Source organism: Mus caroli, unplaced genomic scaffold, assembly GCF_978045245.1.
Source record: "Mus caroli unplaced genomic scaffold, Mus_caroli_1 scaffold_8, whole genome shotgun sequence".
Lineage (NCBI taxonomy): Eukaryota > Metazoa > Chordata > Mammalia > Rodentia > Muridae > Mus > Mus caroli.
Window position 1 is genome coordinate 100,109,178 of NW_028227263.1, and position 25,066 is coordinate 100,134,243.

General features: G+C 46.8%; 1 protein-coding gene across 3 annotated transcripts in view; it reads left to right on the forward strand.

Moving 5' to 3' along the window:
- Ptpn5 (protein tyrosine phosphatase non-receptor type 5) overlaps positions 1–25,066 on the forward strand; it is a 56,728-nt gene that overhangs the window by 12,079 nt on the left and 19,583 nt on the right. For 2 of the 3 annotated variants that reach the window (XM_085841712.1, XM_021167904.3), the window contains exon 2: positions 8,773–8,849. In XM_085841712.1, coding sequence (XP_085697838.1) covers positions 8,825–8,849 — 25 coding nt within the window. In that variant the 5' untranslated portion in view covers positions 8,773–8,824. Of the gene's footprint in view, positions 1–8,772; positions 8,850–16,269; positions 16,337–25,066 lie in introns of those variants that run through there. The other variant, XM_085841713.1, reaches the window with a different exon arrangement.

Sequence of the window (25,066 nt, forward strand, 5' to 3'; positions counted from 1 at the left end):
TTGTCTTTCTAAGTCTGGCTAACTTTGTTTAACATGATGTTCTCTGGTTCTACCCTTTTTCTGCCAAATGACATAAATTCATTTTCTATAGCCAAATAAGGCTCCATAGTGTGCATATACCACCTTTTCTCTATCCCAGTTCAACTGCTGATGGACATCTAGGCTGACTCCATGCCTGGGTATTATAAACTGTACCAGCATAACTTGGGTGTGCAAGTGTCTCCATCCTTTACTGACTTAGATTTCCTTGGGTAATACCCAAGAGTTGTACAGCTAAATCCTATGGAAGCTCCACTTGTTTGTTTGTTTGTTTGTTTGTTTGTTTGTTTGTTTGTTTGTTTGTTGTTTAGGAACCTCTTTACTAATATCTATAGCACCTGCATTAACCTTACATTCCCAACAACAATGTATTTCTTTTCCCAGCATCCTCTCTGGAGTTTGCTGTTTAGTTTCCTGAAGATGGCCATTCTGAGTAGAATGAGGTGGAACCACTAGCTGATATTTGCATTTCCCTGTTGGATAAGGATGTTGGACTTTGTTGTTGTTGTTGTTGGCCATTTGTACAATTACCTTTGAAAGCTGTTCAACTGTGGGTGTCTTTAGGAGCTTATGGGATCGTGTCTGAACATTTTACATACATCTCATGCAAAAACCTTGTCTAGGACCCAAAATTCACTTAATCTTCCTAATAATCCTCTGAATCTTAAGTGTGTACCAGTTGAGGAAACAGAGACCTGGGAATCAGGTATTTTGGCCAAGATCTAGGAGCCGGTTGGGAGCCCTAATTTGTAGAGCAATATCAGGGATTCACACTTGCTTCTTTTGTGGTAATTTTAATAAGCCACTTGCAAACACTCAAACTCTAATCCACTTTCATTTATTTTTTGGAACTAATTTTTGAACAAATTGAATGGATAAAGATTAAGTGTGAGAAACAGGAAACCTACAACTTAAACTATAAACCTCGTGGTTCAAATAGACCCTGGATCTGGAATTGAAGCAAACAGTGGAAACCCTGACTCTGCTGTTGCCAAATGTGATCTTGAACAAATAATTTCTCTCTCTCTCTCTCTCTCTCTCTCTCTCTCTCTCTCTCTCTCTCTCTCTCTCTCTCTCTCTCTCTCTGTTTCTCTCTCCCACTACCACATGCACATGTATACAAGGGAGTTCCTTACATTGGGGTTAGAGTAAGAAAGGAGAAAGGAGGTTTGTGATTGGAGTGGGATCTAGCACACAGTAAGCCCTGGGCAAAGGGAGGCTGTGATGATCACACCATGGTCCTGGGTGCAAGTCTTCCCAGTGTGCCAGGACCCTGGGCCTTGATCACAGAACAAAGGGATGAGAACAGGAAAGTGGATACCAAGCTCCCTGAGGGAGTCAGCAGCAATTCTTAAGGAGGTAACATTTGAACAGGGTCTTTAAATTAATTTTTATTAGCACAGAGTAATGGATTTCATTATGGCATTTTCGTAATTAGATATCATTTTATTTTGTTCTTATCCCCTCCCCCCCCCCCACTACCCTAACCCATCTACCACCCCTACTTTGCTGGGCCCTACCTTTCAAACAGGTTCACTTCTCTTAAAGTGAAAATTAGTATTTCCCAGAGAGACAGATAAAGAGACTTTTCCAGCAGAAGGAGAGGAAGGTGCATTTCCAAGGCATTAGAGATGGAGTGAGAGTCTAAGTAGAGGAAGCATCAGCATCCCCACAGGAGGTGTGATCACACCTTCACGTTCATGACTGACTGTTTTCTCCTCACAAATTAAAACTGTGTACCTGGGGAGTGGGGAGCAGAATGGAATGTTTTCAGAGCCTTAGAAAATGCGGGTAGACCAGATGTCCTTTGAACCCTCAAGACCTTCAACTGTCTTTTGAGTCCCTGCCTGTCACACAGTTCATAATCACATAGGTCTATTCACATACGCAGATGACTTGCACTGTCTAATGACCACATCTGGACTCAGATTCTGCCAATGGTTGGCTCAGCTTGGTTCACCCTTCACACCTGGTCAGCAGCCTTTACCCAGCTTCCTTGGACCATGACCTGACTTCCCTGGTAGTGTGAGTGTCCTCTGCTGGGCCACTGCCTTTCTGCCATCTCTCTTTTAACCTTGATGCCACAAAATTGAAACCTGACTGATAGGGATGGGCCCATCTGTCAAACATTTTTGAGGGGAGGTTTTTTTTTAAAGATTTATTTATTTATGTATGTATATGAGTACACTGTGGCTGTCTTTAAACACACCATATGAGGGCATTGGACCCCATTACAGATGATTGTGAACCACTATGTGGCTGCTGGGAATTGAACTCAGGACCTCTGAAAGAGCAGTCTGTGCTTAACTGACTGAGCCATCTCTCCAGCCCGATATTGTTGTTTTACATCCTTCATTTTCATTACAGGCTCTCAAGATTCAGAACACATCACATGTGTAACTATAGCCAGAGGTTCAAGTTAGTAGGTTCAAGACCTGTGACCTGTTTATGTTCTGATGGAACATGGTTGCCATTATCACACTCAAACTGCCTCCAAAGGCAGACTCGTGCTTCCTGGAAAACCAGTGGTCACATCCTGTAATCCTTCTGTGACAAGGAGGACCATAAGGGAGTGCCCCCTCCTAGGTCTGGGATGAGGAACAGGCACAGGAATCACTCTCTAGCTCCTTCATTGGTTCACACTATGAACCCAGAAGAACCACTGTACCCCCAAGCCTTAGTATCTTCCTTTATAAAATAGGGACCATCATATGTTTCTCCCTCTGTCTGTGGGGAGAACTTTTATCAAGAGCACCCAGCACCTGCTAGAATGTGCCACCATCCTATCTCTGAATGTGGTTTATACCCAAAGCCAGAAGGTAGAAAAGAAAGGTACAGAATGTGGGGAATGTGGGCAGATCTGTAACTGTGGGTGGCTTTGGGCAGGTCACTTCATATGACAAAATCTCCACTTTCTTCTCTTGAAAATTGAAGTAACAGTCAATTTCTTCTAGGCCTATTGGGAGGCCAAGCACCTCCCACATAGTGCTCAGGATAGTGCCTAGAACTGTGTCACTGTCCACTCCCTCCTTGGGCATGGAGCAGTGGAAGAACAAGACTAATTCTACCTATTTCCCTCCCTCCTCTGGGCACCTTCTCCTCCTGATTTCCATCCACATAAACCTACCATGTGAAACATAAGATAGAGATGTTGAAGATCAGGAGTGGCCCAGGGAAAGAGTGAACAGTGTCCACAGAGCCTGAGCTGGGTCACAGTGAGACTTATGGACCCTCACCCTAAAGATGGAGTCAGGACAAGATGCCTTAGCCATGTACATGAGCCCATGATGTCTCTCTATGTTGCTTTTACAATTAGCCTCGGTTGCTCAGTCCCTGTGTGGTATCCAAGGCCAGCAGATAACCTCTGTGTGACTGCTGTTCCCATCTAACCACAGTGAGAAACAAGAAGAGCCACTGGACCAGACCACAGACACCTTCAGGCTTGACAACACTTTCCCATTGTCCCCAAAGATGGGCACAGTCCTTGGATATCTCATTCACTCTGGAGCTACACCAAGCAGCTAGGCAGCATTCAGAGCCTTGTGCCCTTTCAGAAGCATGCACTGGTCCTTTTAATGAGTTAACAAGATCTACACAATTGCCTTCACCACCACCATCGTTTTTCTCCTGCATTGTATCTCTGTTGGTCACTTGCAGGGCTTCTGGGCATCTGCTGTGGTATTCTGTGGTGTGATAGCCCTGGGGAACTGAAGAGTAAGTTAGAACTTAGGGGACAGTGAGATTGGCTTAGCAAATAAGGGTACTTGCTACCAAGCCTGACAACCTGAGTTTGATCCATGGAACCTACATGTTAGAAGGAGAGGACAGACCCCACCCCCAGCACACAGTGCATGTACACCCATGCACACACTGGGTACGGGGTGGCTGTGTCATCTTTCTTGGGCTGAAGATGGCTCTCCACATCCTCAACACCCACCTCCTTGTCCAGTAGACTCCATCTTAAAGGTCTCCACCTTCCCCAAGACACCAAATCAGGACAGCTTTTCAGGGAGCATGGCTTGGGGATCTATGACCAAACCTTCCTTGAGATAACTATGAGATGTCTGCTTTACCTCTCTGGAAGTTAGAGGAAGGAGAAGGAAAATGAGGGGGAAAACACCAGTTCCCATCTCAGCAGATCACCCCATCCCATGCCACCTCCCTTTTGACACGTGTCAGACTTTCTTCTCTCCACTCCTCATGCCCTCCCTCTGCCTGGTCAGCACTCCCACCCCACAGCCACATACTCCCACTCCTCTGTCAATCTTATGACTCCTCTACCTTGTTTGGGCCTCTACAGTACTCCAGGGCACCCTGGACATTTCCTGTCAGCCATGACCCCTTCTCTGGCCTGGCTTCATCCCTACCGCATTCTGCAAGAGACGCCAGTGGCTCACTGCACTTGTGTGGTTTGCTCATAGTAGCTGTTTGCAGTAAACACATATTGAAGAAATTGATGGGGCAGTCCCTGTGTTAGACTCACTGAAAAGATGTAAAGCCGGGCTGCCAAGCCCCTTAGCTGGGCTTGTTCAGTCCCTTCCACCCTCCTTTCCTTGGGTGTCAGGTAGTCACATGATCCATAATGCTACCCACAGAGCAGGATGGAAAGGGAATCATTCATTTGAGTTTATCTCATCCAGAGAACAATCAGACCCCTTCTCTGAGATTCAGAGCACTCTCAAGTTCGTGGTCTGCTCAGACGAGGGCACAGATGGCTGGACAGTGGACAGATGGGCCAGGAGGGTAGGCAGCTTGGTAGGATGGAAATAGCATGAACTAGGTAGGCATTGGGAGGCCTGGGCGCAGAGCCTGTCTGTTCCCTGAGTTTGCTGCACGCATCATTCTGGTCTCTTTAGCTGCCAATGACAGAAACACTTCACCCAGACGGTAAAGACTCTTCTTAGGAGCCTTGGGGTATGACACAGGCATGATAGGCAACTGAGCTCCACTTCAGGGATCCTTCCTGTGACAAGAGGCAGACAGGGCACTAGGTGAAGAGGCAGGTAACTCCTAACAAGAATTGAGGATGTGGTGAACTACCTGCAAACACTGTTCAGGTCACAACTGTGTGTCCTGAGTCACTTCTCTGTGCCTCATTTTCCCCCAACTTGGTGTTCTGACGCTGGCCAGTTTTTCTTTACATCTATGGTTTGCTCTTTGCTGAGGAAAATTCCAGGCCCTGGCCCCAGATGGCACCTTTCCCTACCTGGATACCTTGGGAATGAAGTTTGAGGGAGCTAAGTGAGGGAGCACTTGCGTATGGTCTCCAGAGGGCACTGAGCCTGCCCATTCTGTGACTAGTGACTCATTTGCAGAATGTGGCCAGCATGGTCATTTCTTTTCCATCAAGCCAGTCCCTCTGCATGCTAAACTTGCTGATAACAGACCTGGGTGGTGGTCTACCTAGCCATCCCTCTCTATGTTAAGAAGCTCCTCGCTAAATCCACTGTCCTATCAGAGACCCCAAAGCCACCTGAGAACCTGACACTACCCTATTTTTGACCTTTAAAGTTCATCAGAGGCTCAGGAGCAAGAGTGCCTGTAATGCATCAGGGGTGGAGGGAGGGAAGGATGCTCTCACATCACTGAAGTGGATAGGGAAGGTAGGTGTATACATCGCTAAGAAACATCAAAATCAAGTAAGCAACAAGAGAAGCGTGAGGCAGATGTGAGGAAGCCTGGAGGGTTTGATTCTTCCCTGGAAGTTATGAAACGCTCTATGAAAGAGGTGATGGCTGAGAAGACTACACAGGAGGAGTAGGATGTGGCAGAAGCTGGAAAGAACATTGCAGGTTGAGGAACAGTGCGAATCAGGGCATGGAACTGAGAGCAGTTCCATTTGTCAAATAGAGATGAGAGATAGGATCTTGAGACAGTGGAGAGCTTTGTGGTGCTAGGGAGGCATGCTGAGAGGCCTGAGAGGGCAAGCAGGAAGTCCATGGTAAAGCACAAGCCAGTTATGATTTCCTCAGCTTCACACTTGGACGTCATGGTCCCTCCCAGCTAAGTTTCCTCCTCCCATGTCCCCCATATCACCTAAGATGGGTGCTTGCTCAGGCTCCTCTGCCTGCCTCACCAAATCTGTCATCTTTGCTCCTCATAAACACTGCACAAAGCCAGCACCTATTCCAGGATGCCCTCAGTAGCACCCACCCACCTACTCCTAGGCAGAGGAGTGTGGTACAAACAAACACATTCCCCATTGTCCTGGAACAAGCCCCTGCTGGAACTCAACTCAGAGCAGCTATTTGTATCAGCACCATCAGCCATGGGCTCCTAGAAATTGGGCAAATGGTCCAGGCTGGGTGTATAACTATGTAATTATACCCATAGACATGAAGGGGCTGTTAAAAGTAATAGTCATGATATCCAGGCTGCATGAAGGAGATGTGACCACCTTACTTACAGATGAGGAACATGCCCAGGACAGGGAAGCGATGGCCCAAAGTCCTAAGCTCATGGGGATAATAGTAGCACTGGATCATAGTAGCGCCATTCACAAAAGCCCAAAGACAGAGGCAATCTACGTGTCCATCAGCTAATAAGTGGACAATGAAATGTTGTCTGTCCATACAGTGGGAGATTATTCACCCATAGAAAAGAATAAAGTACAGGCTGCTAACGGTAACCAGCTTGGATGCACTCTGAAGACATTATGCTAAGTGAAAGGAGTAAGACATGGAAGTCTTCATGTGTAGTTCTACTTCTGTGAAATATCCAGAATTGGCCATGGAAACATGAATAAAATTAGAGGTTGCCAAGGGATTAGGGGATGGAGAATGAAGTATGGTTCCTTAATAGGTATATGGGGTTTCCTTTGGGGGAGGTGAAAACATGTTGTCACTAGATAATGCTGGTATTAGATGGTATAGGTTTATTCAGTGTAAAATGATGGGTTTCATCCAGGTGTGGTAGTACACACCTACAGTCCCACCATTCAAGGGCAGAGGTAGGAAGATCAGGAGTTCAGGACTAATCTGAGCTGCATAACAACACTGTCTCAATAAAGAAGTAAAGAAATAAACATTAGGTTTTGTGCTATGAAGACTTCATGGCCAGATGCCACCTGCTGAATCTTGAGTCCCTTCCTTACATCTATGCCACTAACTCCGCCCACTCCTGCTTCAGACTTCCTGAACCCAGGCTGGCTCTGGGAGTCTTGTGCTACCTCTCAGTACAAGGAAGTCACACGGCCACATGCAAGAAGGACTCCCCATCCAAGAGGCAGGGCTCATGACTTCTGAGAGAAGTCTCACCTGCTTTCTCATTCTTCTGACCAGACTAATTCCAGTTGGTGCCCCAAAATGAAACATTTGTACTGCCCAAGTTCTCACTCTGGCAGCCTGTCATCTATAGAAATATCCTTTAAGAAGTAGCTCCAGCCTTCCCTTTGGAGGACACTTCCTCCTCCCACAGACTTGAGGGGAACTTTCCCCTTAAGTAGAACTTATGTCCAGATATCAGTTAAAGAGATGGATGCCATGACACAATCATGTTAGCATCTCCAGCTCTTTGGTCAGATGGGAAGGACCTGGCACTGCATTGGACTACCAGAGGTCTTACTCACAGGGGTAACTTGGCAAATGCATGTTGAAGGCACCCCATCATTTCTGAGGCTCTCTGATTCTAAGCGCAGCAATGGGAAGCTATTGAGTGAGTTGAGACAGGCGAGTTTTAGCAAGTGTTGCCCAGCTGACAGAGGAGGTGAAAAGGGTTTGCCCACAGCAATCCATTCCATGCTGCTATATCTGCTCCTGGTGGGCAAAGAGAAAGGCAGTACCCAGAGTCAGGGCTTCTCTGTGCTGTGTGAATGGAGCATCTTAGTTTTGGAAATCAGATCAAACTCCTGCCAGAGTCGAGATACACAGCTCTGAAGGGGCAGGGGCTGGAGTCCAGCACAGGGCAGAACCAAATCTTGCTCCATTTTCCTCCACAGTGTTGGGTGCTACTCTTTCTGCTTTTCTGACTATGAAATTAGTCATTTTCTAGGAAGCTTATTTATAGAGTCCACTGCACGCATGCAGCACTGAGCTATTCTGAATGTGGCTGGGGTGTGAAAGCAGGTGTGAGTCACTGGTGGGTCCCTGTCCAGATACCTTGCTTATCTTTCTGCCTAACGTCGTCGTCCACTGACTCAGGGTACCTTCTATCTAGGGGTGCTCTTATAGTGAAGCAAGTTCGGGATTGAGAGGCTGTTCACAAACCCAACTCCCACGGCCCCCACTTTTGCATTCAAATGTGCACATATATATACAGCATCATCATCATCATCATCACTAACAAAGGAATTAGAATGGCACAGCAGTAAGAGCTTTAGCTTGGAGTTCTCCAGCATAACTTCAAACCCAGCTTCACTCTGATGAGACCTTGGGCAAGTCACATAATCTACTAAGCTTTGTTTGATGAACATTATTTCCTGGAGTCATGGTAAGGACTGTGTTTCATAGTCTCTGGAAGGTAAACCAGTCTTGTGGAGGGGGAAGAGGAGGAGGAAGAGGAAGAGAAGGAGGAGGAGGAGGCTGTGATGATGATGAGATTACACAGGACGCACCTGCAAAATCCAGCCCCTCTTCTACAGCTTGATGCCATAGGGACTGTTCTTTGCCATGGGTCCTCCTGATGAAGTGGAGCGAATCAAAGGGATACTGAAGGGGCAGTTCTTCATCTTTGCTAATGGCTGGGGGCTCAATCCTGGACCACCAACTTCCCCTAACAATTTCCCTCCCACTACAGGAGTGAGAGAGAGATCCAGGCTGCTGATGACACCAAGGGAGGAACCCTGGACATGTGCTGTAGTGAGAGGCTGTTGGGTAAGTGTCCTCCACACTCCTATGACTCAAGAACTCAAACTTGGGGAAGAGGGTACCACTTGACACAGAACCAGAGACCTGGCTGACTGTGAACTTGCTGTTTCTAGGAATCTGTATAGATGGGGATTTGTTTCTCAAACCCTGGGTGTCTTTCTGACCTTGTGTCCTTTGGGGCAGCTCTGTCTCCTCTGGGAAGAAGAGCAGACAGCTGAAGATGTGCTTAGGGGTAAAAAGGAAGAGAGTAGGCCAGGGAGTCCAGCACAGAGAGCCGCTGATCAGTGATGTGTCAGTGAAGGCCTCGGGAGCAATGAAGATTTTAAACCAGATGCTATGGTCTGAGCTGAGGGTGCCCAAGCAGCACGCAGAGCTGCCTGTCAGTCCTGCAGAGAAGCCTGGCTAGAAATCAGAACCTGCCTTTGGAGTGCAGGTGACCACAGATGTGGGAGTCTGCCCGCCTGTTCAAACCCCTGTCGTAGCTGTCACCATGGAGACAGCCAGGGCACTGTGCCCACGGGGTGGCAGCATGGCCCACCAGTTGGAGACCACATCCCTGGTCAAGGTAAACTACATTCGAAGGAAAGGAGTAGAGAAGACAGAAGGTGGTTTTATTCCCTTTTTACAGGTTTTAATTATTTTCCTCATAACAAGCATCCGTTGCGGCAATGTTACAAAATAAAGGCAGGCGAAACCGATGAAAACTTGCCATACCTTTGTCAGCCTACGTTTTCATATCCTCCACCCAAATGCTTGTTTCAAAAATAGCCTTTTGAATTCTAACTTTGAAGCCGCAAACCTGTGGTGTCTGAGAAACCTCGTGATCATGCAAGGTAAGACGTTCTAAAATGCAGTCTCCGTGTGACATTTAAGATTGGCATTGAAAAGAAACAGATATGACTCTGAAGTAATGACTTCAAAATAAGCAATGACAGCATCCACTGCCCACTGGTTCCCATGTCTCGAAAGCTCTTCTAGCAGCCTGGGCCTTTGGAGCAGCTTGCCCTTAACCTGTAGGGTCACCATTGCATACCATGATCTCCTGGTTAGAGGGATGGATGCATCTCATAGAAGACATCCTAGTGGTGACCAGAGGAGCTAGTTGGGAAGAAAGAATTGTCTGAAGGAATATGAAAACTGGGTACCTGAAGGGCCACCATGTGCTGGGAAGGGGGGGTGACATATCCATCCCTCATATTTTAGTGTGATGGCATAAGCCCAACATGTAGGCACGAAAGATGTGGGTCCACGGGATGAACTTAGCTTCCTGACTTTCAGAGTGGCCCAGTCGTAGAGCTGATGATTCCAGAGAAGGGAAATGAGTGCCCCATCACTGGAGGCATCCAAGTGCTGGAAGATAAGCAATAGAGAGGAAGTTTCCACAGTGGGTGGGAGATCTCAGTGACATCAAAGTCCCTTTCAACTATTAAACACTTCTGTGATTCAGATATGAGTCATAGAATTCGGAGATGATTCTACAACCAGAGATGACCCCACTGGCTAGAAAAATATCCATGGAAAGTAGGACATAATGTATAGGAAGCAGGGAGAAGCACAGTGTGAAGGGAAGAGCATGGGGCTTGGCATTTGGGTCTGGCTATGCTATTTACAGGCTGTGTATTTATGGGCGAGTCATTTAACCTTGCTGGACCTGCCTCCAGCCCATCATCTGAAAATAGAAAGAACAGCAACATGAATATTCATCTTCACAAAGGTCCTGGGGCAGTAAATAGATGTGATCCACTCATTGGTTCGGTAAGAACATTTACTGAGTACCTACCATGTCTCAGGTACTGGATTGGGAGCTAGGACATAGTGGTAGTTGAAACACAGTCCCTACCTTAATGAAGGTTCGTGGACAGGTTCTCTGCTGGGCCAATTCTGGAAAATGGGGCAGAGCCACAGCAGAGAGGCTACAGTAAGAAGCACAATACGTTTAATTCTAACTCTCCTCCCCCAGAGCCGGCAAACAATGTCGAATGGAAGAGGAGATTAGTCATCTCCATCGAAGCTGGCACACTGCCTGCCTTATGCAATACTCAGGAAGTTGGTATCATTTACTGCCCCCATCTTACAGATGACAGGACCAAGGCCCAGGGAAGTTGGGCTTTCTTCCCAAATTCCCTTAGCTGGTTGACATTTGGTGAGGGAAGACTCAGTCCAGCCATTCCTGAGCCAATGACCTCACCACTGCCCTGGTCTCCCTCCATTGTCTCCATATAGTCAGTGTTGTCTGTAGATTGAGTGAGAGAGAGTAAAGGGATGTTTGTCCCCAGGGAGGACTTAGGCAGTGTCACTGTGCCTGTCTCCCTCTGTGTCCTACTTCTGGAAAGCCCTATCTGCCAAGGCCCAGAAAGGTGTGTGCCCTCTAGGCACCCATGATGCCAGGCAGATACAGTATTGTAATGGTTATTTACCTTTTGGTGACCATGAGCTCATGAAGGCAAGGCCCACTCTGTCTCACGTCTGTGTCCTCCATGCCCAGCATTTGTTCAGCCATGTCTCCATTTATTCACCATTAACTGAGCACCTACATGTGACCGGCTCTGTAATCGTTTCAGGAAATCTAATAGAAAGCTACACTAAGAAAGCACCTACCCCACAAGACTATATTATGTCTTAAGAGCGGGGCTTCAGGTCTGGAGAGATGACTAACCTGATAAGAACACTGGCTATTCTTCCAGAGGGTCCAGGTTCAATTCCCAGTACTCACATGGAGGCTCACACATGGTCTGTGCCTCCAGTTACTCCGTGAACTCTGCAGGCATGTAGTGTCGAGGCGTACATGCAAACAAAAACCCATATACATTAAATCAATTAATATAAAGGAAAAAAGAGTGAGATTCTGGTCTTAAATCTGTCACTAATCAGAGAAGTTAATAACTTCACCTTCCTGGATCTGCTGTCTATAAAGTGTCAAGATTAATCTTTGCAGGGCTAGAGAGATAGCTCAGCAGCTAAGAGCACTGGCTGCTCTTCCAGAGGAACTGCGGTCATTTTCCAGAATCCACGCGGCAGCTCATAGATGTCTGTGACCTCAGCTCTAGGAGACCCAACACCCTCCCAGAGACAGACATGGAAGCAAAATTGCAATGCACATAAAATAATTTTTTAAAATCAAGAAAATAAAACATGTTTAAAAGATTAATCTTTGGTGCCATACAGGATTGTTGGATGGCTCGGTGAATTAATAAAGAGCTGAGATCATCCGTAAGTATCCACTGTAGAGGGAAGATAGGCAACACGTAGGGAGGGGGAACCATGGGCCAACAGTGGAATGACCGTAGAAAAAAATGAAAGTGAAGCAGAGGTAGGTGGGGAAGAACTGGAAGATGGTTTAGCACTGTGATTGTGTGGCGCTGATCCTGGTGTGAAATCTATTGCCACAAAGGCTGGTCATCCAGATCTGCTGACCTAAATGGCAACCTGGACATAAAACAGATGAATGTACAGAGGCCAAGAGCACTGGGGTGCTGGGCCTCCGAAGAACCCATAGACACTGTGAGCAATTGCATAATGATAATAGCAGTATAGGAATACAGCCCCAAGTAGTCTCTCTCCCTCCCTACTGCCTTCCCTGCTGGGCAAGATACAGGCAGAGTGAGGGCCAGCCAGGCTGGGTGACTCATCCATTCCCACACAAACTTCAGAGTGGGATGACACGGCCAACACTCAGAGCCTCGGTCACCCGGACCTGAGCCGGCATGAGGCAGGTCATATAGACCTCTTAGATAGCGTTCCCTGGAGTGAAGATGTCTTTAGGCATCACAAGCAATCCAGGAAGCCCACAGCTGCCTTCAAAGCGGGTAGGCTGCTCACACCCTCCAGGGCAACTCCCACGTGCGCTCACACACTTTGTGTTTGTTCTCATTTGACACAGCCGCATGCTCCCATACACACACACACACACACACACACACACACACACACACACACACACGCGCGCGCGCACGCGCGCACATGCCCACACAGTCGCCCAAGCACGTGGCCCGCCTCAGACTCACAGGGCCCTGTGGGGGTGGACACGCACCTCCGGAGGACACACACACCTGCATGTCTCCTTCCTCTTGCATGCTCAGCTCGCTCAGCTCTGCAGTGACATCTGCCTTCATCCACTTCATAAGCTCCCTGGCAACTAAAAGACACACTTGCCCTCTCACTCTCTCTGGGACTCTCCTGGGACTCCACCCTGACCTCATACATGTGCACCAAGATCAGAAAGCACACTCCTTCCCTCTGCATCCCCTCTTCTTCCCCTGCCATTTAGCACTCTTGATTGCAGGGACCATGGTTGGTACTTGGTGTAGACCTGTCACTCCATGCTTGCACAGACATCTTTTCTTCCCCCCCCCCCCCACCACCACACACACACACTCCTTTTTTGGTGGTTACTCTCCTCTCTTCCACTCCCCTCACATGCTCACTTTACTTGCTCGCAGACACCCAAACGCATCGGTACATGCAAACCTACACTTCCTGCTCTTGGGCATGTAGGTGTTCACATTTGCATGAACACCAAAGCAAACAACCGTGTTGCTGCTGGGGGCTCTGTTCTTCCCCAGCCAGCATTGCCGTGGCCCTAGCCTCAAATCCACCACTTCCTTCAGGTACACAGGAGGTAGAGAATGCTGACGCCAGTGATGAGCAGGCCACACTATCGAGTGACATCATTAAGTCTCGCTTTCAGTGTCTCCAATGGGCAGACTCATGGACAAGCTGACTCCTGAATTTTACAAGGGAGGTCTTTAATGGCATACCACCTCCCGGCCAATCTCTTACTGCAAGGGCCCTTGCATGTATGCACATAGGCACATCACACTGTATAACTAATCATGGTCCACAATTCACCTCAATTAGTATGTACCCTCAAAATGATGCTCAGGGGGGGCAGGTCATGATAAAATATGATAAAAGGGAATACTGAAGACCTCATTATCAGAGTACTGCCTGAGAAGAAGGCATGAACACCAGGTAGGTGCATGGGCACCTGGACCTTGTAAATTATTGCCCTAAAAGAATGGTATAGCCTGCCAGGCGTGGTGGCGCACGCCTTTAATCCCAGCACTCAGGAGGCAGAGGCAGGCGGATTTCTGAGTTCAAGGCCAGCCTGGTCTACAAAATGAGTTCCAAGACAGCCAGGACTATACAGAGAAACCCTGTCTTGAAAAACCAAAAAAAAAAAAAAAAAAAAAAAAAAAAAAAAAAAAAAAGAATGGTATGGCCTAATGAGAGGAAATGCAAGTCCCACATCTAAGAATGACGTTGCTCTTGAGACCAAGGTACCCCAGAGAGCCCCTATAGCTGATGAGAGTCATGATCGTCCCAGCTACCCTAAGAGTTAAGTGTTTGATATTCACCTGGGTTCACATAAGGTTTCAAGTGTACAGTGAAGGCCTAGAACTTGTCCTTTGGGTAGGGTCAGAGATGACTTCTTGGGCGGGTAGCTAATGAGCCCTGCTTCCATCTTCAGTCAGGTCCCGGCCCAGCACTAGGCACAGTACTCTATATGTAGACTGACCAGTGTTCAATGGATTATTGTCTGCACCCAGGGAAGCAATCTTGGCCTCAACAAGAAGCAATTGCTTATCCTGGGTGCCTTTTTATGGAATAGAGGAGATTGAGACCTGTACTCATGAAGGCTTGCTTATCCTAACTCTGCAGTGACCCCTAACCCCTTTCTGCTGGTTTTTATTCCTTTACTAGATTGATGCTTCTGTTTTCATTTAGGACTTCTAATGCATTTAGAGATGTTTACACTGACTGATAATTTGAGCCTTTGGGCCATTATAAACAAAGCACTGTTAGGATGTGCTAAGACACTAATGAAGTGACATTTTATAATATCATTGCCTTGAGAAGAGACCTTAGCCAAGTATCCACCAGTCAACAGCGGTGGAGCTTAACTATTTCCTGACACCGAGACAGACATGAGAGCAGGAACCCAAGAGGCTGAGCCTTGAAGTGCTTTGGGGAGGTAGACAGACCTGGGTTCATGTTTTAGCTCTGCCACTAACTGGCACCATGGCCTTAGGTAGATCATCTGAGTTGACCTCAAATTTCTATTCTCTCAACTACAAATGGTGATAGATATAAGATGTAAGGTTAAGTTAATGAATGACTTAATAGATCGAAAGTGTTTGTTGCACAGTACTCCATAAACGGTAGCTAATAACGATGGTAGTCATTCCATAATATGGAGCATGAACAGAAAAAAAAAATAATCTTTCATTTATTTTTAACTTTCCTTACCTTTATTAGTGGTTTTTTAATGTTCTTTTTTATTGGGTATTTATTTCATTTACATTTCCAATGCTATCCCAAAAGTCCCCCACACGCTCCCCCACCCACCCACTCCCACTTCTCGGCCCTGTCGTTCCCCTGTACTGAGGCATATAAAGTTTGCACGACCAATGGGCCTCTCTTTCCACTGATGGCTGACTAGGCCATCTTCTGATTCATATGCAGCTAGAGACACGAGTTCCGGGGGGGTACTGGTTAGTTCATATTGTTGTTCCACCTATAGGATTGCAGATCCCTTTAGCTCCTTGGGTACTTTCTCTAGCTCCTCCATTGGGGGCCCTGTGATCCATCCAATAGCGGACTGTGAGCATCCACTTCTGTGTTTGCTAGGCCCCGGCATAGTCTCACAAGAGACAGCTCTATCTGGGTCCTTTCAGCAAAATCTTGCTAGTGTATGCAATGGTGTCAGCGTTTGGAAGCTGATTATGGGATGGATCCCCAGATATGGCAGTCTCTAGATGGTCCATCCTTTCGTCACAGCTCCAAACTTTGTCTCTGTAACTCCTTCCATAGGTGTTTTGTTCCCAATTCTAAGAAGGGGCAAAGTGTCCACACTTTGGTCTAGGACACATGCTCCACTATGTTCATAGCAACCTTATTTATAATAGCCAGAAGCTGGAAAGAACCCAGATGCCCCTCAACAGAGGAATGGATACAGAAAATGTGGTACATTTACACAATGGAGTACTACTCAGCTATTAAAAAGAATGAATTTATGAAATTCCTAGGCAAATGGATGGACCTGGAGGGCATCATCCTGAGTGAGGTAACCCAATCACAAAGGGACTCACACAATATGCACTCACTGATAAGTGGATATTAGCCCAGAAACTTAGGATACCCAAGATATAAGATACAATTTGCTAAACGCATGAAATTTTCATTTTTTCTAAGCCTGCTCCATGACTCAAACTTCAAGTTCTGACCAGTCCTTCAGCAACATAGCTTCCATGACTGTCCACCACAGGTCTGAGAGCTCACAGAGCCAACGTAGCCTGACAAGAGTACTGTTGCAAATCAGATAGGAAAGGGACCAGCAACTGGCAAGAGAACAACCTCTGTCCTGTTACCTTCACAGAGGTGGACATGGCTATGATGTTGTATGGAGTTGTCTGGGTGTGCAGAGACACTAAAAAAAGAGTCTCAGCGGCTGCTGCCTTCACAGAGGTTGATGCCAGAGCCCACTGAGACAGGTGAGAATTCATCCCATTCCTAAGACACGTGGGGACAGACTAGGAGAAAAAAGGAGAGCTCCTTTTTTGTCCAGTCACCATAGCTCTCAATATATTCTTTATAACCTCCTCGTAAAGCAGGCCCTTTCAACCTTGTCCTTTGACTTGGGCTCATCTCTTCTTTACAGATCTCAGCCTATCACTGCCTTATAAACTGTCTCAAAACTTAGTGGCTTCAAACAGAGACCATCTTAACCCGCTCAAAAACTAAAGGATCAGGCAAGAATCCGCTGGGGGTTCTTCTGTTCCACATTAGCTAAGGTAATCCGCTGGGCTGTGCTCACCTGCTGCTGACCAGAGAAATAATGTCTGAGAGAAAACTTTTCGTATGCACCTGGTGCCTCCGACTCTGCCACGTGGCTTCATTCTCTCTTTAGTTACCCTGGGCTACCTCACAGCATGGTAGTTGAGAGTACGTGGACTTCTCATATAGCAGCTGATTTCTAAGATAGAATACTCCAAGAGGGTAGAAACTGGCGCTTCATTTTTCTTAAGCCTCAGAAACTATAGTATTATTTTGATTTACTGGTCAGAGCTAGCCATACTCTCAGCCCAGATGCAAGTAAAAGAAGAAACATGTTTCCTCTTGATGGAGTTCAGGAATCTACACCACCTTCATCATCTCCTCCTCTCCTCTTACACTGGTTTCTTTCTTAAATATCAATTCCTTTCTCCCATTTCCTACCCCCATTGTTTTTCCAAGCCTTTCCTTATATCAACAACGCACTTCTGCATATCTTAAGTCTTTGGCTTTTCTACTTGTTTGTAAAAAGCACGGCTGTGTGCAGACTCATCTCCAACACTTGTAAGGCCACTGTGTGCTATACCAAAATAAGTTAAAGTTGGAAATAGAGCCAATACGTTTTGAAATGGAATATTTTACATCCTTCTATCTGGACAATATTCATCTGTAAGGAGTTGGAAAGCCAGGTTCATAAGTTAAGCCAGGAGATAACTATGGCTCCTTGTCATTCTGCATTAAGATTCAAAGTTTGGAGAAAACCAAAACTAGCCTAGCTGACTCCATCCACCATAAGGATGCTCACATGCACTTATGTGCAGGGGCATTCTGGCCCATGCATCTGAGCTCCAAACACACCTTCTGCAAAGTAGAAGTGCACAGAGCAGTTCAGAAAACAAGAAGAGAGAGCACCATGCTCAACAGCCAGACTCAGGCCAGGACACACAGAGAAGCTTTGGATGTGGGTAGAAAGGGGGAAACAAATGTCTTCTTGGCTTCATGGACCCCTTCACTTGTGAGAGGGATACCTAGTCAAAGAGGAAAGCAGTCTTTTAAACATAAGCAAACTAAGAGCCATTCTCCTGGTGCTGAGCACATCTGCCCAGGTGCCTGGCGTCACTCTCATAGCTGGACCAGGACAAGTCCCTGCACCACTCCAGCCCTCAGGTCACTCTCCTGCACTGGAGAGTGGGGAAGTTGGTCTTCCCACAGCAGTTGTGAGGCCACAGTGAGCTGGTATGTGCACAGAGCTTGTAAACCAGGGTCTATTCACTTTATCTGCTTTCTATTGTTAGATTCAGACCCGGATGTGAATCTGAGCCCTTCCTTTCAAAGCTTGGGATCCTGAACAAATCATTTCACATCTCTAAACATCGGCCCACCCCACTCAGGCTTTGGCTGACTGTGACTGTTAAGACAGATTGGTTTTTTGTTTTGTTTTTTGTTTTTTTGTGTTTTGTTTTGTTTTGTTTTTTTGCCAAATTCCAGTTGACTATCACCTTCCTTAAAACACGCCATTTCTTTTTTTTTAATTTTATATATGTATATTTTAATTATATTATACATAATACATATGTATATACCATGTTTTTAACACCTACAAACAACTTTCTTTTTTTTCTGATTAATTCATTTTATTTTTTTTAATTAGGTAATTTCCTCAATTACATTTCCAATGCTATCCAAAAAGTCCCCAATACACTCCCCCCCACCAGTCCCCAACCCACCCACCCCCAAAACATGCCATTTCTGATCCAGCAAGAGAGATTGTCAGATTAAGGTGCTTGCTACTAAATCCCATGGCCTAAATTCAATCCCTGAGAACTACGTGGTAGAGAGAAAGACCCACTCCTGTAAGGTGCCCTCCAACTTCCACACACACACACACGCCGTGGCAAATATACATTCAAAAAAAGGCACTTAATTAACAATATACATTTTTAAGAGACCATTTCTCCATTACAAACAAGGCCATTTGGGACTGCACTTCTTCTGTCCACCTAACCCAGTTCCTCCCTCTACCAGCCCACACCAATGGTCCTAGAACCCAGCAGCAAGGCCCACCATAGCCACACCCACAATAGCCACACCCAGCCAAGAGGATGTGAGTCCAGCATGTTGTCATCTCAGAAAGGGGTAAGGCTGCCTGTGTTCGGCAAATTTTGTTGCACAAGTTACCAAAAACTTTACAGCTTAAAACATTCATTATCTTACTGTGTTTTTTATTCAGGAGCCCAGGGATGATTTAAAGGGCTCATGGTTCTGGCTTAGCCTTTCAGAACATCTCAAAATGTTGGTCATTGTACAGTAATCTCAAAACTTAGCTGAGGCCAAACACCTGCTTTAATCTAAATTCACCCACAGCTGTTAACATGCCTCCTATTCCTGCAGCCTGTTGGTCTCAGTTCCTCTCCAAGCAGACCCTTCCATAGCGACCCAATAAGACACTGGTTCCCCCAGTGTGGATGACTTCAGAGAGCATGCCATGCAGGAGAGAGCACCCCAGATGGAAGTCACAGTCTCTTCTAACCTAATCATAGAAGTGTTCTGCCTTCACTTCTGCTGTGTGCTTTTGGCCACAGAGCCTAACATGGTTATCATGTGAGAGAGACTGCACAGGGTTATGAATACCAGGAGGCGGGATCATTGAGGGCCACCTTGGGGGCTGTCTACTATATTGCTTAAAAGATGAATAATTAAATTTGAAAAGCTTTTAATAAAGCTTAATATAACTATCACCCTCCATCCAGCTTCATTTTCAACCCACTAGAATATTTCAGTATGCTTCCTTCTTTGTATCTTTCATTGTTCAATTTGCAAGTTAAATTCTATATAATTGTATATATGGGCTAGTGTGTCATCAATCTTAAAACATGAATATAGAATGTCCATCTTTTAACACAGTTAAATCCTTATAATTCAAAGAGACAGAGTCTTAGGATATACCAATGAACCATCCCAAAATGCTAATTAGATTGTAGTTGTAGGTTGGAAGGCACCCCTTACCTCTGCTTGCTTTGTTGACAGACCCCAACCCTGGGACTCACCCAAGTCCATGAGTAAGGGTTGGTTAATCCTATGAGACCTCTGTAGAGTCAGCTGACCAAAAAAAAAAAAACCAGGGCATCCTGTTTCCTTGTAGAAAACCTACAAAATGACTCAGAGGTCATGTTGGGAGCCCACTCAGGTAAAAGGAGATTCAAAGGCTCCTTGACAATCATCTATGCTGCAACCAGATCCATGAGCCTTTCCTTCTGGGAGGTGTTGATTCCCGAACAGGATCGCTCCAGCTCCCCCAGACTTAGGAGACAGAACAAAAGGCCCTGTCTGTCCTGTCTTTCTCTTTAGACACCGGACCATTCTCCAGTTCAGTGGTTTGGTTTCTGGTTTCCTTGGAGGGGGGGGGGGGGTGTTGAGAGTTTCCAGCAAGGCAGGCCATGCTTCTTCCCTGGTCCACATGAGGCCCCTGTCTGGCTTCCTGCACTTGCTTCTTTTTCTCTCTGCTGTGCCCTCTATACATAGTTCATGTGTCTAACATTCATTCTTATTCCTGCCCTTGCTGAATAACTTCAGCATTTCATTCTCTATTTTTTAAATTGTGTATATTGAATAGACAGTCCGTGTGTTACAATGGTTGGAACTAAAGTTCTTTCTGACTTGAAGGTGAAGGTGAAGCAGAAGAAACAGAACCTCGAATTTGAATCCTCTCCCATGCTAGCAACATACAGTGCGCTACTCTTAACAGGGTTCTGGGCAGGAACGATGATGGACTGAGGCTTCTTTCTGGTCAGTCAGATCAGCAGGGTAAATCACAGACGTTCTGCCTGATTGCTAAGCTTGCTTTTCTGCAGGTCAGGTGGGATAAAAACATGTCTACGTAGGATGGTTTCAACTTGTACTGAGCTTCTTGGGCAGTAACTCGGTCCTAAGTCAAATTGTTCCTGCACTGTGTTGGATCTCGATTTGTTACTCAGTATTATGCATGAGTCTAAGTTCCTTGATATTTTGCTCCTAATAGATGCAAATGCTTTCTTTATGTCCCTGAATACCTGGCCTTTCTTCCCCTCTAGTAATGGGCATGCAGCCACATCTCCTACCTCACTCTTCTCATCAATCACACAGGAGAGAAATATGACATTACTCCTCCCTCACTGTGATGCGGTTGTTTGTTTGTTTGTTTGTTTGTTGTCAACTTGACACAGGCTAGAATCAGTCATCTGAAAAGAGGAAATCTCAATTGAGAGACTGTCTCCATCAGATTGTCTGTAGGCAAATACATAGGGCAGTTTGATCAATGATTCCTGTGGAAGGACCCAGCCCACTGTGAGTGGTATCACCCCAAGGCAGGTGGTCTTAGACTGTATAAGAGAACAGAGTAAGCAAGCCACGGGAGCAAGCCAATAAGCAGCAGCAATATTATCTATCAGTCCTTCAGGATGCCCCCATACAGTACCTGTGAAACCTGCTTTAGCTTCTGCTTCCAGGTTCCTGCCTTGACCTCCATCCATAAGGGACTGTAAACTGTAAGATGAAATAAACCTTCTCCTCCTTGAGTTGTTTCTGGTCATAGTGTTTATTACTGCAGTATAAAGCAAACTAGAATACCCAGAGACTACGTACAATTTTCTTTGAGCTTTGCATCTTGGAGCACACCCTCTGATTTCAGACCAATTCAACAGACAACCTGGAGGCAGGCATTGTAAGTGGAGCCTTAAAGAGATGCACAGGAGCCAGGAGGTGCTAGACCATTCCTACCAGCCATGACTAGGACACCTGTGCTTTATCCTAAGAGAAAAATAATAGACAGCCATGGATTTTGATTTCTGAGGTCATTTAGCCAAAACTGCTGAAGAACTCCAAGCTAGGACATGGCCTGCCACTGCTGTGAGTCTTAGGCCACCGACTCTCAGGAGGCCCCCTGTGGAACCTCTTTGCTATCTTACTAATGAGGGAGCAACATGAGAGAATTTTAGGGACAAACCTCAGAACCAGGGGGTGGTGATGCACACCTGTAATCCCAACACTAAGGAGATAAAGGTGGGCGAATCCAGGGTTCAAGGTCATCCTCAGCTACATAGTGAGTTCAAGGCCACTTAGGCTATATGGGACCCTGTCTCAAAAATAAAACAGAAAGACTCTTTATACCCTGGAGCTTCAGTTCTTCATCAGGGAAATGAGAAGGTCAAATGAGAAACTCTCATCTTCCATGGGTCTTAGTGCTTAGGTCTCAGGCCCTTGGGGTTCCTGGTACCTCATCACCCCAGGGTATCCGATGTCTGTTCCCTTGGTTCTCAGCATGGTGGCTGGCACAGGGAATGCACCCATAGAGTCTCACTGAAGCTTTTCACCCTCATAGTTTAGAGCCTCCACTCCAGAGAAGCATGGAGTGCTCAGCCTTTGTGAGCAGCTGCAGAGCTGTCTGTAGTTTCACACGGAACCATTCCATTATATCCTGTCCAAAGTGTACTTGAGTTGCATTTTGTTTAGCATTCTAGATTTAATTAACTGGCAGAGACAAAGCCTCCCTGTTTCCCTAAACCCCGTCCAGGCCCGTTCTACTCACTGACCCCAGCTCTCAGCCAGCAGTCTCACAGCCCCAGCCCACATCCAGGTGGGGTGCTCATTGTCCTCCTGGAGGCTCAGCTGGCCCATGAACAGGAAGTCCTTAACCTTAGCCGGCCTCCCTACCCCACCTCTCGCCCACCTCATCTCTTACTGCTGGCTACCATCTACTGAGCATTCATGATCTGCTAGATACCAGGCTGAGCATGTGTATGTGTTTACCTCATGGTAGCCTAAAAGTCCTATGAGATAATGTTTGCACAACCATTTTCTAGAGAACTAGGTTCAGACTGTCACGCAGTCACTGTGCTTATCCAGGGTCACACATGTAGTAAACGACCAAGCTAGTGATGATTTGGAGTCCTCAATCAGTAGGACTCTGAATCTTCAGGCTTCTAGCCACTACCAGAAGCTGCCTGCCCAGAAGACAGACTGGCTTCAGCCTCAGGACTTCCTCAAGTTTCCTGGAGGTCTGCCTAGCTTAAGTTTCCAGACACAGTCCCCCATCAGTCCCCCTTCCAAAAAGCAGACTCTCTCCTGTCTGTGAGCAGTGATCAGTCCATGTGTCCACAGCAGACTAAGCAGTATGTACCCTTGACCTCCAAATCCCTTCCATCATCTTGGCCCCGGTCCGAATTTTAAGAGTCTCCCTAACCAGAAAAGCCCACCCACCGAACACGATTGACTGTGCCTAGAGAGGTCCCACCCTGCCCTCTGTGTCCTAGAGAGGCAAATGCAGCAGCAACAGCCTAGGGTAGGTAACAGAGCCAGAATGAGAAGGCTGATGCCATCACCAGGCCTCCTGGGTCTGTGCCCTGACCCTTCCATTCATACGATGGCTTTGGACAGGTCCCTTCCTCTTGGACATCTTTCTTTTTTCTGAACTGTAAAAGAACAGTCCCAATACCTCTGCCATGCAGCCATTAGAGGACTTAGTGCTAGTAAAGAGGTCACCAGAGTCTCTCCTCACCAGGTAGCCAAATTTCATACAAGAAGCCAGCAAGCACATGTTGGATTTCCATTTCCAGCCTGGCAATCCTGCATGTGGCATCTCTTCTGCCTGGTATGGGGGCAGAGACCACCACCTGTTGGTGAAGGGGCTGTGGAAGATTTACTCTTGTTCAAACGACCACAGAGAGGTTCTGCACCTTGCCCAAGTCACGGGGCTGAGAATGGTGAGCACCTGCATTCTGGTCCAGAATCTTCTCACGCTGAAAATAGTTTTCCTGTTCTACCCCGTCCTGCCTGCTGAAGAAACAGAGAGATGAATAAGGTGTGGGTGGTGGGGCTGGAGAGATGGCTCACTCTGGAAAATGCTGGTTGTGTAAGTACAAAGGCCTGAGTTTGGAGCCCTAGCATCACAAAAACAAATTTAAAAAATATGGCATCGGGTGCTCATAATCTCCTACCACCCCACTCCTGGGGGAAGCAGAGACAGGAGGGTCCACGGAGCTCACTGGCCAGCCAATATAGACTAATCAGTGAGACCTTGCCTCTAAAATAAGATAGACAGCACCTGAGGAACACCAGAGGTTGGCCTCTGGCATGTACATAGTGGACACAAATACAAGACACAGGCCTACCATCAGCCAGTTTATTATCCAGCAGAGCCTTGCTCCCTCCCCAGGCACTTGTCCTGCTTCACCTTTTGTGGATCTCAATCTTGGCTAGCAGGACTGATGGAGCAGAGGAGATGTCAGGAGCCAGTTCACACTCCCAAATACCTGCGTCTACTGCCCATTGCCTTTGCAGAGAGGAACCAGAATTTTTTTTTCACCAGGACTCCTGGTGCTCCTAGAACCCTGCTGGCCTTCACTTGCATGCAGGAGTGTACACACATACACACATGCACACACACATGCATGCGCACACACACATGTACACACTTGACTCTATTTCCTAAATTGTTAGGAGGGATTGAGAATCAATACTCTAGGAGCTGCACCAGCTTGTGGTAAACACTCAGTCTGTTCCCAGAAGCTCAGCATGGTGGCTCCCATCTGTAATCCCAGAATTCAGGAAGTGGGGGGTGGGGGGGGTAGGAAGGTCAGGAGTCAAAGACCATCCTTGGCGACATGAGGAGTTCAAAGCCAGCTTGGACTATAGGAAATGCTGTCTTAAAGGGATGGAGGGTGTCTGTTCATAATGCTTGGGGTAGCAGACAACCCCCATGCTCTGCCATTTGGCTACCTAGTGACCTTAGGCAACCCATGTCCCCAAGTTGTCCCTCAGTCTATTCAGAGAAATTAGCAGGCTGAGCCAGATAAGCCTCCCTGGCTCGATAGTCAATGACTTTGGAAACCTGAACAGGACTAAGTGCCACGCCCAAATGGCCAGTGGTCTCCTGTGAACAGTAGACCGCCCTTGGCTGGGCAGTCACTCCTGGCCACTCTAAGAAAGAAGAAAAGCTGAATGGGACCATCTCCCTCCACACATAAACAGGAACAGGCAGGCTTCAGCTCCAGTCATGGTGGGTTGCTGCTGGAAGCAGGCAGATGAGTCACTGGAGAGTCTCTGTGGTTCTCAGGCTCCACAGCACCAGCCCCCAGGCAGTGGAACTGCAGAACTGAATGGTGTGATTGGAGAGCTGGGGTACAAGAGAGATCAGCGTGTCCTCACATGCTCCAGATGACACCTGAGGCCCATATGCCTTCACTCTCTACCCTGGATCTCACAAGTTTCAGCCTGGGTTACTGATCCTGCCTCTCAGTCACTCTTCCCCCTCCCTCCATAGCACCCAATATCCCAGGATCCACCTGCCAAATAGCATGCACAAAAACTGCACAGCATCCCAGGACAGCTGAAAGGGTTAGAGGTTCCCACATGACCCTTTCCTAAGAAGTCATATGGCAAAAAGAAACCCTCCCTTATTGTCAGGAAGCTCTGGG